Below are 14,271 nucleotides of genomic sequence, written 5' to 3' on the forward strand. Positions count from 1 at the left end.
TGAAGAATTTATCTTTTCTCAACCGCAAAATACCCTGTCTGCTCGATTTACTCTTATTCCCTGAAGGGCTAGAATTAGTTGTATTCCATTTTGCTTTTCTGAAATAAACAATCAAATGTGTATGTAGCAGCATGGTGGGTCAGTGGTTAGTAGTGCTGTCTCACAGTGCCAGGACTGCAAGTCTGATTCCACCCTTGGGTGACTGTCTGTGTGGAGTTTATAAGTTCTCCCCATGTCTGTGTGGGTTTACTCCAGGTGCTCTGGTTTCCTCCCACAGTCTAAAGATATGTGGATTAGGTGGATTGGCCATGCTAAATTGTTCATAGTGTCCAGGGATGCAAAGGTTAGGCAGATTAACCATGGGGAACGCAGGGTTGTAGGGTAGGGGATGGTTCTGGGTTGGCAGCTCTTCAGAGGATCAGTGCAGACTTGATGGACTAAATGGTATTTCCACACTGTAGAGATTCTATGATTCTGTCCAGATGTGATCTCGGTCAGGTGCAACACCTCTCTGGATTTATATATTATGATCCTTTCCATGCCTTTTAACATTTTATTCACTGTTTTAACTTCCTGGGAACATTGTACTAATGATATTTATGAAATGTTCACAAAATTCCTCTAGATATCTCCCCTTCCCATGACCTCTACTACATTCCCATTTGAAACATATTCATCATCAACCTTCCCTCTGCTCAAATTGCAATCGTCTTTATTAAATTAAATCTGCAACATTAGTCGAAATATTTTCTTTTTATTGCTGCGATCGTGGGAATTAAGGGCAGCAATAATAATAGAGACCACAGCTTTATCCTGGATGAGGAAGGTCATCACTCCATCTTCATACAGACGTTGATAATTGGTGAACACCCTGATATTGCAACATCTGATTGCTTCTTCAATGATTTCTAGATTTTAGCCTCCACTGCTCAATGCAGAAATTAGTGCTGTGTGTCAATCATTCTTCATGTGTTGCAGAATTCCAGATATAAATTCTCAAATTGCTTTTCCTCATTTTAAACCAAGCTCCCTAATCTCATAAATTTAATATTCTGAGTAAAATCACATTCTATAACCGCATAAGATCACCTCTCAAAATGGACTGATCTGCAGCCTGAAAAGTACAATTTCTTGAATCTTTCCTCATAACTCAAAACCCCAATTCTAGGGGTCGGTCTTGTGGCTCCTAGCATTACAGTCTCCAGTGTCCATGTGTCTGTCTGTCTTGTTGGGAGGAACTGAATGCAATAGTTAAGGTAAGGTCTGACCACAGTGCTGTAAAGTTTGATGGCCATTCCTTCTGATATCTATTCTACAGTTTTGTGATCCAATTGATGAGGCTTATGGACTTTGCTGATCACAGAAAGCGTGACACAACCCAAGAGAAAGCAGCCTGTTTAATTGACTCACCATGGAACACGTTCAACATTCACCACTTCGGCAAGTGTCCTGCAAGAGCACTTTCCAAAACTGCATTCCCCACAACCAAGATAAAGCAGGCACCAGGCACAAAAGCAAGTTGATTTACAAAGCAAAGAATTTCAGGTGCTGGAAGGTTGAGATGGAAATCAGGAAATTCTAGAATTATTCAACAGGGCAGACAGATTCAACAGGGAGATGAATAAGATTAACATTTCAGCTCAATGATGATCTTTCAGGAAGGAATTGGAAATCTTCATCAAGGGACAAGAGTACTGAGGGTGGGGAGTTGGAAATGGATTTTGCAAAGCAAGCCGGTGGGAATCCACATTTCGTTTATAAAGACGTGCATAAAATGGTGGGAAGGAAAGAAGGGAGTGTGTTGTTTTCAGGGGGCAACTTGGGGGCACTCCAATTACACATAGCATCATAGAATCATAGATTGTTACAGTACAGAAGGAGGTCATTCAGCCCATTATGTCCACACTGCTTCCCCAGCAAGCATTATGACTCCTGCCACACACCCCTTCCTCACACCCTTTTTCCAACTAAATAATCACCAATACCTCAATTGACTCACCATCACATTTCAAAGCTGTGCACTCCATTCCTGAATGTGAAAAAGATCTTCCTAATTACATTTGCAAATCACTTTAAATCTGAGCCATCTCATTCTCGATCCTTTCACAAAGGAGAACAGTTTCTCCCTATCTACTCTATTCAGACCTCATATGAGTTTGACAATGTCTGTCACATCTTCTCTTGACCCCTCCTCTCCTCTCTAAGGAGAATGACCCAATCTGTCCAATGTATTCTCATAAATTAACTTTCTCATTTTGGAATCATTTTTGTCGATCTCTTCTGCATTCTTCCAAAGTGTTCACATCCTTTGAATATTGTAGCATTCACAACAGTGCTTAGCACACCTGGTGAAGATTAACAAATTTCTTATACAAGTTCAGCATAACTTTCTTGCTATTATACCCTAATAACTCTATTATTAAAGCCCAGGATACCATATGCTTTATTAACTGTTCTCTCTACATGTCCTGCTATCTTCAATGATCTGTGAAAATCTGCCCAGACCACTCCTGCACCTCTTAAGTACTGCACCCCTGATGTTACACAATCTGTCAAATGTTTTCTCCCCCCAAAATGGATCATCTCAAACTTCTTGCATTGAGCTTCACCTGGAAGCTACCTGCTCACTCCACCAACATGTCTGTGAACTTGTGGACTTTTCAACTCTCCTGCTTAGAGTTTACAATCCTTCCAAGATTCATGTCATCTCCAAACTTTGAAAATGTCCCTTACAAGACAAGGTCTATACCCTACAAATAAAGCAGGAAAAGCAGGGCTCCCACGACTGATGTAAAACAAGGAACTACAGATGCTGGACATCTGAATCAAAAACACAAACAGAAATTGCTGGTGAAACCTAGCAGGTACGGAACATCTCTGGTGAGAAAGTGGAGTTACCATTTCTCGATGATGAGTCACTGGACTTGAAATATTAACTCTGCTTTCTCCCTACAGATGCTGCCAGACTTTTTGGGTTTCACCAGCAATTTCTGTTTTTGTTCCAATCCCGATCCCTGGCGAACTCCACTACAAACCTTCCTACAGCCCAAAAAATATTTGGTGATCATTATTCTCCATTTCCTTTCACCCAGCCAATTTTGTATCCAGGCTGCTATTATCTCCTTTGTTCCGTGAGCTATAACTTTCTTCATAAATCTGTTGTGTAACATTGCTTAAAGTGCATTTTGAAAGTTCATGTACACCGCATCAATGACATTACCCTCATCGATCCTTTCTATTACCTCTTCAAGAATAGTCAGCCATGATTTGCCTTTTAGAAATCCATGCTGACTGTTTCTAATTAACCCACATATTTTTCTATGCCTCAACTGATTCTGTCATTAATATTTGTTTCCAGATTTTTATCCACCACTGAAGTTAAGCTGAATTGTCTGTCATTGCTGGGCTTACCTTCACAGGTTTTGTTTTACAAATAAAGGCGTAACGTCTGCAATTGTCTAACCAGTTAGCACCTCCCCTGAGTTTAGGGGAGGCTGAAAGATTATGGTCAGTGGTGCTTTAATTTCTACACTTGCTTCCTTAAATGTTCTTGGATGCATGATACCTGCTTCTGGACCTTGTCAATTTAAGTATTGATTGCCTACTCAAAACTTCTTCCTGATGAATATTGATCTTTATCGTGACAGAGCTTCCTCCTCCATCACTAAAACTGGTGTCGCTTCCACCTCCTTGGTAAAGACAGATGCAAGGTATTCAGTTAACACCTTAATCATGTCTCTTGTCTCCATATGTCCTATATTTCAACTTGTGGGCCAAATGCTGGAATGTGAGATTAATGTAGAATTAATATAATTTTGGTTGTACAGACTTGAGGGCCAAAGGTCCTCTCCTGTACTATAGGATTCTATGATTCTCTGTGTAAACCACCTTTTTTACCCTAATTGACTCAATCCTCATTTTGTTATCAATGTGCCTATAGAAGACTTGGGAATTCCTTGTTATGTTTGGCTGACCGTGCTTTCTCATCAGTTAGTACATTTGGCTGGACAGCTGTCTTGAAATGCTGAGAGATGTCAGAGGTGCGTTTCAATTCCTGCACCAGCTGAAGATACCATGAAGAATCAACCTCTCCCCTTCCCTGAGGTGTGGTGATTCTCACATTAAACCATCACTCGTCACCTCTCTGTGGCACAGTAGGCCCATGGGGGCTTTACCTCTGACCTTAATCTTCTTATTAAACCCCCTTCACTTCTCCAATATGCTTTTCACTTCCCCTTTGAACCTCAGTGTTCTGCTTGAAGTTTTTGTCTTGACACTAGTCATAAACTCACTCTTTCTTTTTCATTTTGTATTCTATTTCCTTTGTTCATCCTCGGAGCTCTGGATTTGTTTGTCCTCCTTTTGCTTTTTGAGGGAACATACCTTGACTGTACCTGAATCATATCTATTTTAAACATAGCCCTTTGTTCAGTGACTGTTTTTCCCCCCATAATTTTGTTCCAGTCTCTCTGGCTTCGCTCCATTCTTGCCCATTGAAGTCAGCTCTCCTCCAGTTAATTCTTCTTATTCCGGACTGCCAATTATCCATTTTTATGATCATCCCTGGTCCAAAACCAAACCAGCTGTGGGGTTCTAAATGCTGGGAGCCTATTTAGACTGAACTTAATTCTTTGTGATTTATGAAACAGTGTCTCATTTTACTGAGTATGCTTGTCTAGAGAGGGTTGATTGCTCATGTGGAAACATAGCAAATGACTAAACTACAACCTACCTGTGTTACAAACAGAAGGCCAAGGAAATAAAATAACAAACAAAGACCAGCTGTCAGATAAAGGCGCTTTGGCCGAAGGAACTCAGGAAACTGGTCCAGCAGGCTTGTTATTACTGTTTCTATTGAAAACAAAAGTTATCAGTGATTAATTAATGATTTATACCAAGTCTTAGATAAATCCACCACCAGAGAGATGGCAGCCAAGAGGACTGAAGGAGCCAATGGGGAGAGATTTCTCTGTCTATGGGTGTCATTGCTCATATAAGAGCAATGTTTGGAAAATGGAGGCTTGCTAATGTCTCCTGACAGTAACTCACCACCTCAGGGTGGGTGATAGAAGATTCTGAGATGTGGGCTATAAGCTGTGATTCAGTGGGAACGACAATATTAGACATTTGGTTCAACAATGTGTGGGAGAGCTCTCCCAAATTGCATTGCAGAAGAGTTTGCAGCACTGATTGGGAAGGTTGTGTCTTTGCTGTTTCTGATGCCAGGCAGTTCATCTGGTTTATTTTTCCTATCGGAGCAATGAACCACAACTGAGTGGCTTGCCACTTTATTTCAGAAAGAGTTGTTGTTTCATGCCTCACAATTAATATGTCACCACGTCACTGTGGGGCAGCAAGGTGGCTCAGTGGTTAGCATTGCTGCCTCACAGTGCCAGGGACCCAGGTTCAATTCCAGCCTTGGGTGCCTGTCTGTGTGGAATGAGTGTGGGTTGTGATGTCTACACGGGTTTCCTCAGGGTCTCTGGTTTCCTCCCACAGTCCAAGGATGTGCAAATTAGGTGAATTGGCCATGCTAAAATGCCCGTAGTGTTAGGTGCATTAGTAAGGAGTAAACGTAGGAAAATGGGTTACTCTTCAGAGGGTTGAAGGGCCTGTTTCCACACTGAAGGGAATCTAATCTAATATAATAACTTGTAGGACATTATATAACCCCTGCATAATTATGTGACCTAAGAGCAGAAAGGTCTCAGAAACTATCTTGACTTGGGCCACTTCAAGCATGACATACTGTGCTGCATGTTGTAATTGAGTACTTTCATACTCACCGAGAAGCGTACATGAATATAATGTTTGCATATAACAGTGAGCTGCAATAAATATTCTGTTGGATTCTTTAATAACATAAAGCATTGAAGCAAAATGCATATCAAGGATTCCAGGGTCTAGCATATGATTATGGTTCTGAGGTTTTCAAGAAGGTCTCTCACACACAATCTCCTTCTATAAAAGGCATTAGGTGTCAGATGGGTTTTTCTGACACAATGATAGCTTTACAGTCAAAATTACTGACAGCAGTGTTATTTAATCCAGGTTTATTTAATTGAATTCAAATTCCTCAGACACTGAGGTGAAACACAACCAGAAACTATTGGAAACACTCTGCAGGTTTGGCAGCATCTGTGGAGAGAAAGCAGAATTAGCATTTCAGATCCAGTGACCCTCCTTCAGAATGCTGTTTTATGAAGAAGGGTCACTGGACACAAAACATTAACTCTGCTTCCTCTCTACAGATGCTGCCAAACCTGCTGAGTTCTTCCTGCAATTTCTGTTTGTTTCTGATTTCCAGCATCTGCAGTTCTTTTTTGACACAGAGGTGAGGGTTGATCTCATGTCTCCAGATCATTTATCTAGGCCTCCACATTAGTCTGATAACTGAATCACAACATAATTGCGGCTCAATGCATTTTAACAAATCCCGTTCCTGATGAGAGGCATCTAGATGTACATCAAAAATGATAGTTATTATATTGAGACATCTAGAACTTGGCAGCAGAAACTGGGCAGAAACAGAAATATGAGTTGTATGATACAACAGAAAGAACAAGGAAAGGGGAAGCAATGGCCTAGTGGTATTACCATTGGACTGTTAATCCAGAGATTATGTCCAAGGGACCCAGGCTCAAATCCTGCCACGGCAGTTGGTGGAATTAAGAATCTAATGATGACCATGAATTGATTGTTGAAAAAGCTGATCTGATTTGCTAATGTCTTTTAGAGAAGGAAGCTGCCATCCTTACTTGGTCTGGCCTAGATGTGGCTCCAGACCCATTGCAATGTGGTTGACTCTTAACTGCCATCTGGGCAATTAGAGATGGGCAATAAATGCTGCCTAGCCAGCAATGACCTCATCCCATGAATGAATAAAGAAAAACAAAATTGTGAACAGCGACTGAACGTGAATGCAGATTTTAAAAAAACATGAAAACCACTGTAAATCTTCCAGATGTTAGGTAACAATGATCTGAATATTTCTTTCCTACAACTTGGAACACACTTCATTCAACCAAGCTGAGGTTTCATTAAGACATTGTGGAGAATTTGACTATAGAATAACATTATTTTCTCATGCATTAAAATCATCAGCCGTAATTCCCAACCCCAGATTCCAAATATAATAGTTTAAATAAGTTCCTTTTATAGAAGTAGAAAGAGATTGGTTAAATTAAGTAACATTGTTGTTGAACTTAAAAGATGTCATTCTTACCAAAACTTGCAAAAAGTGTGTCAAGTCCCAAAGTGAACAGCATGAAGAAAAATAAAATGGACCATAAAGTTGCCCATGGCAACTGTGCAAGGGCCTCTGGGTAGGCAATAAAGGCCAAACCAAACCCTGAACAATGGATACAAAACAAATATTAATATTAATCCTGCGTACAATCAACACACACTGCTACATTTAATTCCGTATAGTCACTGATGTTGAGGCAAATTCAAAAAGTCTCAGCTGAGACATTCCAATTACTTCATACCATGTGGCACACCCTGAATATAAGGATGAATGTATGGGCATGAGATCAGTAAATCAGAGTGGTGAGATTGTGACATCTTAATTGTGAACTGGATATGTCGAAGTCCAGTAATTTCATATCTCAAACTAAGTTAAATCAGTTCGATACATTTGTTGAATAATGCCTACTTTCATTGGGAATCAATAATTATAAAGAAACCTGTTTTTTTTTATAGATATTTTTATTGAAAATTTAACATTTTTACAAGTTTACAAAATAAAAAAAAACCCTAGTATAAACATTGATATACAATTAAACCTTAAATAAATAATAACCAAACTTTAACAAAAGAAAAATACCGACAGAAAAAAAATCGAAACTCAATTAACTACTAATCTAACCTACAACTAACCAGAATGTATAATTACATTATTCAAATAAGAGAAAAAAAAAACCTGACGGATAACACAGAAATTGGGTAGTGAGATACATGCTCGGAATGTATTAACATCATATGTAACAAAACATCATATGTATTCGTGCGGGATTCCTCTCCCAAGGGGCCCCGGACCAGCCAGGTTCGCCATCTCAATTAAATAAAAGCCCTTGTTAGGATGGCCGAAATATCTGTATTTATATAATTCAAGAAGGGCTGCCATATTTTATGGAATAATTCGGTCTTTTGGTGCACCATATTTGTAAGGGGAATACATTCCATAACTGATCTGTGCCAATTTGAAAGTCCAGGGGGGCCCTCAGCCACCCAGTTTACCAAAATATTTTTCCTTGCACAGAAAGAGAGAATAGAAAATAATCTCTTCCCGTGCATATCCAAGTTCGAAAAGCCCAAAAGGAGAGATACAGGGTCCACTCTAATTTCCATTCCTAAGATTTCTGTCAGAGCACTTGCTACTTTAGTCCAATATCTTTGGATCTTATGACAGGTCCATAGGCAATGTACAAGAGTGCCCACCTCTATTTTACATTTGTGACACATTGGAGATGCTCCTACCTTAAATTTTGCCAATCGATCCGGTGCTGTATGGGCCCTATGAAGTATCTTCAATTGAATAGCTTGAGTTCTGTTGCAGATGGTGATTCTTCTGGCGTTTTCCCAAATGTCATTCCACGTTTCTGTAGAGATTTCTAGTCCCAAATCCTGATCCCATGTTTTAAGCAGATTGTCCATATCTCCCGATACTTCATCATGTAGTAAATGATAAATAGTACTGACGGAAGATACCCCCATTGGCCATAGCACTCTACATTCTCTATCTGATTTATAAAGACTATCTAATAACGTAGTCTTTTTCTGTATGTAATCTCGAATTTGGAAGTATCGAAAGAGGTCTCCATTTGGTAATCCGAATTTCTGACGCAGCTGTTCAAAAGACATCAGGACCCCTTCTTTAAATAGATCCCCTAAACAAGAACTACCCCTGGATCTCCAGAGTTTGAAAGTGGCATCTGTAAATCCTGGTTGAAATCCCCATGCTCCCACTATCGGAGCATAGGGGGATGTTTTATGTGAGTTGCCCTCATTTTGCCGCATTATATTCCAAGCTTTAATTGTGTTTAGTATTATAGGGATTTTACAGTGATCCAAAATGATTTTCCTCTTGTCTGAAAATAAAAGGTTAATAAGTGGGCATTTTACTTGAGAAGCCTCGATGTCCAGCCAGATTGTTTGCGGGTCAGACAAGACCCAATCAGCAATGTAACTTAATCGGGAACTTAACTGATATTTCCTAAAATCTGGGAAATCCAATCCTCCTCTTGCCTGTGGATGCTGTAGCTTCTTCAGCTTAATGAGGGGCCGTCTATGATTCCAGATAAAGGAACCTAACCAGCCATATAATTTACGTAGTGCCAGCCTCGGCAGCATCACCGGAAGCATTCTCATAGGGTATAGGAGACGGGGCAGGACATTCATTTTAATTAATGCTATTCTACCTAGCCAGGAAATTGGAAGGCCTCCCCATCGCTGGAGGTCCTGCCTTATCCTTTCCAGTAAATGCACAAAGTTAGCCTTGTATAACTGACCAAATACTGGGGTTATAAAAATGCCTAAATATAAAAAACCCTCCAGGGACCACCGAAAGGGAAAGTGGGATCCGTCCAATAAGTGGGGTATACTAGCAAGGCCACCCATTGGCATAGCCTCCGATTTTGAGAAATTAATTTTATAGCCTGAAAATACACTAAATGTATTAATAACTTGGATTAAGCGAGGCATGGACATCAAAGGATTACTGAGGAATAGAAGGGTAATTTTATGTTTACCTGTACCAATCCTCGGAGCTGTTATATTAGGGTCAGCCCATATAGTTTCTGCTAATGGCTCAATTATTAGCGTAAATAGCAATGGTGAGAAAGGGCATCCCTAACGGCAGCCCCTATCCATACTGAAGCTATCCGAGCCTAATCCATTGGTAATCACAACTGCTTTGGGATCACTATACAGTGTTGAGACCCATTTGGTAAACACCTTTCCAACACCAAACCTTTCCAATGTGTAAAACAAATATGACCATTCAACTCTGTCAAATGCCTTTTCCGCGTCTAATGAGGCTACTACTCCTGGTATCTTTCCCTGATGGCAGGCTTGAATCACATTCAAAACCCTTCTAACATTATTGGATGATCTACGGCCCTTAATAAACCCCGTCCGATCCTCCTTTATGATATGTGGCAATACCCTTTCTAGCCTCAATGCTAACATTTTAGAAAGGATTTTAAAATCTACATTTAGCAAGGATATTGGTCTGTATGAGGCGCAATCTTCTGGGTCCTTTCCTTTTTTCAGGATAAGAGAAATATTTGCCTCTTTCAGCAAAGGTGGGAGACAGCCCTGACTGCATGAGTAGTTATACATGTCCATAAGTGGACCAGCCAATATTCCTGTAAATTCTTTATAGAATTCAGCTTGAAAGCCACCTGGGCTAGGTGCCTTACCGCTCTGAAGTTGCCTGATTGTGTCAAGTATTTCTTGGATTGTTAGGGGAACATTCAAGACCGATACCTTTTCCTGAGTTAGGTCCGGAAAGGTCAGGTTTTTAAAAAATGATTGCATCCTCCTAGTCCTGTCTTCACAATCCTGTGATTTATATAAATCAGAATAAAATTTTCTAAAGATTGCTTTAATCCCTTAATGATCATGAGTCAAAATACCGGTATTTTCCTTGATAGACGTGATAGTTTGAGGGGCCTTCTTTTTCTTTGCAAGAAATGCTAAGTATCTACCAGGTTTATCGCCAAATTCGTATAACCTTTGTTTTGCAAATAATATTTCCCTCTTAGCCATTTGGGTAAGCGTGGTGTTTAGAGATGTCCTAAGGGCCGTAATCCTTTGCAATTTGATAATAGAAGGTCTGTCAACGTATGCTGTTTCAGCCACTTTTAAGCGAGCTTCAAGCAGATGCTGTTGTTCTCACTTTAATTTTTTCTGGGTCGCTGAGTATGAGATGATCAATCCTCGCGCGTAAACTTTGATGGTCTCCCACATCATTGATGGGTTGTTAGCCGTACCTAAATTAATTTCTAAAAAAGTTTTAAATTCTTGAGAGAAGTACTTTCCAAATTTACTATCTTTCATCAGGAAGGGGTCCATACGCCAATGCCGGGGGTATGTCTCATTGTTCCTCACCTTGATTTCCATATATACAGCAGCGTGATCGGAAATTGCTATACTGCCTATTTTATAGGATGATATGGAATGTAAAAAAATTGAGGGGGCAAAAACATATCGATTCTGGTCTGGCATTTATGTGGATTGGAGTAAAAAGAAAAATCTCTGCCCTGTGGATGAAGACATCTCCGTACATTTACTAGTCCTAATTCTTTGTTTAAATCCTCCAATTGTCTAGATCTGAGAGATACTCCTGCAGTACTCTTGGGAATCCTATCTATTTCCGGATCCATAATACAATTAAAATCTCTCCCTATAATTGTATGACGAGCACCGAGAGCCATCAATTTTGAGAAGGCTTCCGTTATAAATTTAAAAGGATGTGCCGGGGGGCAATACAAATTTAAAATCCCATATTTCTCTCCATTTATAAGGGCTTTAATCAGAATATATCGTCCAGATTCGTCTTTTATCTGATTTAGGATTTTGAAAGGGAAATTCTTTGAATAAGAATAACAACTCCCTGCGTTTTGAGCTAAAAGAAGAAAAAAAGGCCTGATCAAATCCACCCTGTCGTAATTTCAAGTGTTCTTTATCCAATAAGTGTGTCTCCTGTAGGAGAGCTATATCAACCCTTTCTTTCTTGAGGTTTGATAATATTTTCTTCCTTTTGACTGGTGAATTACTCCCCTTGACATTCCAGGTGCACCACTTAACCGACTGATCAACCATAATCGTCCGGGCAAATCCGAGACCTCTCAGGAGGGGAAACCCTATCCAGAACATCCCGAGCATACAGCATATAAATTTCACAAAAATAAAGGCTCTCTAATACACTCACAACAGTATAATAAAAAACTATTTCTAAATAAAAAAAAAGTATTTAAATGGAGATTTTCCCCCTTGTTCCCAGGGGGTACCACTTCCTTTCCAAAAGTCCATTGTATCCCCTCCCAACCAGTGCCCCACCCTTGACCCAGGCGCTCCTCAATAGGATGAAGAAAATTCAAATATACTACAGAGCTAGAGTTAACAGTGAGCACCCTACCCCCACCCCACCCCCACCCGCCCACCCACACCAACACCCGGATATATTTGGTAATGTTAATGCCATGTATAAACATATATAACTATAAAATTACAACCTCAAAAAGTAATAATTAAATATAATAATACAAAATAACAAGGGAAAACAACCCCGCTTCAAAGACAGAGGTAAAATAGGATAAGATAAACCACCTCCCCCCACCAACATTAACTAGACCCCCTGGCCTAAATATATATAGAATAAAAAAAACAAGGGGGTGGAGAAGACCGTTAAGTAGAGAACAAACAAATAAATCCCTCTCCCCACCCCCCAAGATAATATTAAACAGTAAGGTAAAAGAAAGGGATTAATATATTAAAAGAAAGGGAGGAGGGGATGTAAACCAGAGTGGGGGGAAAGCAAACCAACATCAATTATCTCTTACAATTTATCTAAGAGAGTCCAAAAATTCCTTGGCCTTTTCTGGCGATCCGAAGTTGTACACGGACCCTTCATGATTAAAGCGTAGCGTCGCTGGGTAGCACAAGGAGTACTGAATATTTAAGTCCCTTAAACACTTCTTCGCCTCATCAAACACCTTCCTCTTTCGGACCAGAGCTGGGGAAAAGTCCTGGAATAACATGATCTTGAATCCTTTATAGATCATGGCTAGGGGATCTTTTCCAAGATTTCTGGAGGCTTCTAAGAGTATCTGCCTCTCCTTGTAGCTCTGCAGCCAGAACAGGACCGGGCGGGGACGCTGGTTTGAGCCGGGCCCGCGTATTGCACCCCGGTAGGCCCATTCCACCCTTACCTGCCCTGATCCAGCCTCCTGATTTAAAAGCTGTGGAAGCCACTGTTCAAGGAACGTTATAAGCTGGCCTTCCTATTCGGGAAGGCCCAGCAAATGAATATTTTTTCGACGACCTCAATTCTCGAGGTTGTCAATGTGATTCTCTAAGGTTCGGACTCACTGTTCGAGGGTCCGGACCCGATCCATGGCCGATTGTGCTGTAGTTTCAGAGGTCGCGGACTTTTAGCTCCCCCCCCTCCGTCTCAGAACTCGATTTCTTTGATGTCTTGTCGTGCTTTTGCAGCGCAACCGAAAGTGAGTCCCATCGGCTTCGGGATTCTTCAATAAAAGCGTCAATCTTCGCATCGAGTTTGGAGATTATTTCCATGAGGCTCGCCACCGTAGGTCAGTCCCCCGGGGAGGCTGCGAACGCCTCTGCTGCAGCTGGAGAGGGTGGGGGAGGGGTTCCTGCTTGCTGAGAGCTTCGGGCTCCCTTCCCTTTAGTCATTTTTACTGGAGATTAAATTGTTTAAATTCAATACTAAACAACTAATTACATTAAGTAAAAACTATTTGAAATGATTTGGTGAGTGTGGTGGGGGTGGGCAACCCACTTTGCCCAAGTCTTGGGAGGAGCACTGTAGACTCAGACATGCTGGGTCGCCGCCATCTTGGATCCCCAAAGAAACCTGGTTGATGGATCTTCTGAGTTTAAACCCATTCTAGCTAAGTTATATCATTGCCCATGGTGGTTACTGGGTAAAACATTTACATGCATGCTGTTATCAATGGAGTAGCGGATGAGTGGGAGATAATGCACTCCTCCAGCCTCAGTCAAACAAGGGGGCAGTGACAAGGAGTTCAGAACAGCTGGAATATCCAGACCTGCTCTTGCTGGTGGTTCTTCCTTGCCACTCAAGTTGGTGTACAATGGAACACTTGCTACCAACAGGAACATGGTGGATCAAATCACTGGCTTCCTGAAGGTGTCAAATCAAGTTCAAATGGATTACATCTCAAAATCACTAGAGGTTTGTTAAATCTCTCAAAACCTGCTTCCAGGATGGCAGAGTCACCCTGAGAGAATGAGCAGGAGGAGGAGAAAGGTGGTGGTTGGTATGGGGGAGTTGTCCCCAGGTTGTCCTGTAATCTAATCACTGCCATGCAATAATTATTGTACCACTCCTTAGCTATCAACCCATCTTTTATTTAACATCAAAGTGTCCTTATAAACAAATCCGGAAATACAAGCCACTAATAAACACAATCATTCCATGAGAACTTTATCATGCACCAATTCCAATAATGCAGGAAAAGTTGATCTTTCTGTTACTGAATTCTCTGAGCACCTATC

The 14,271-nt window shown here is 40.7% G+C and overlaps 1 protein-coding gene across 2 annotated transcripts in view; it reads right to left on the bottom strand.

The window, feature by feature from the left end:
- Nucleotides 1-14,271, bottom strand: part of LOC122557539 (sodium- and chloride-dependent neutral and basic amino acid transporter B(0+)-like) — a 51,909-nt gene that overhangs the window by 7,173 nt on the left and 30,465 nt on the right. For both annotated transcript variants that reach the window (XM_087985756.1, XM_087985755.1), the window contains 2 exons: nt 7,226-7,351; nt 4,733-4,851 (listed from right to left, as the gene is read on the bottom strand). In XM_087985756.1, the coding sequence (XP_087841882.1) occupies nt 4,733-4,851; nt 7,226-7,351 (245 nt within the window). The remainder of the gene's footprint in view (nt 1-4,732; nt 4,852-7,225; nt 7,352-14,271) is intronic.

This window comes from Chiloscyllium plagiosum, unplaced genomic scaffold (assembly GCF_037043375.1).
Source record: "Chiloscyllium plagiosum isolate Xiang-an unplaced genomic scaffold, Cpla_swu_hap1 HiC_scaffold_221, whole genome shotgun sequence".
In the NCBI taxonomy this organism is placed as follows: Eukaryota; Metazoa; Chordata; class Chondrichthyes; order Orectolobiformes; family Hemiscylliidae; genus Chiloscyllium; species Chiloscyllium plagiosum.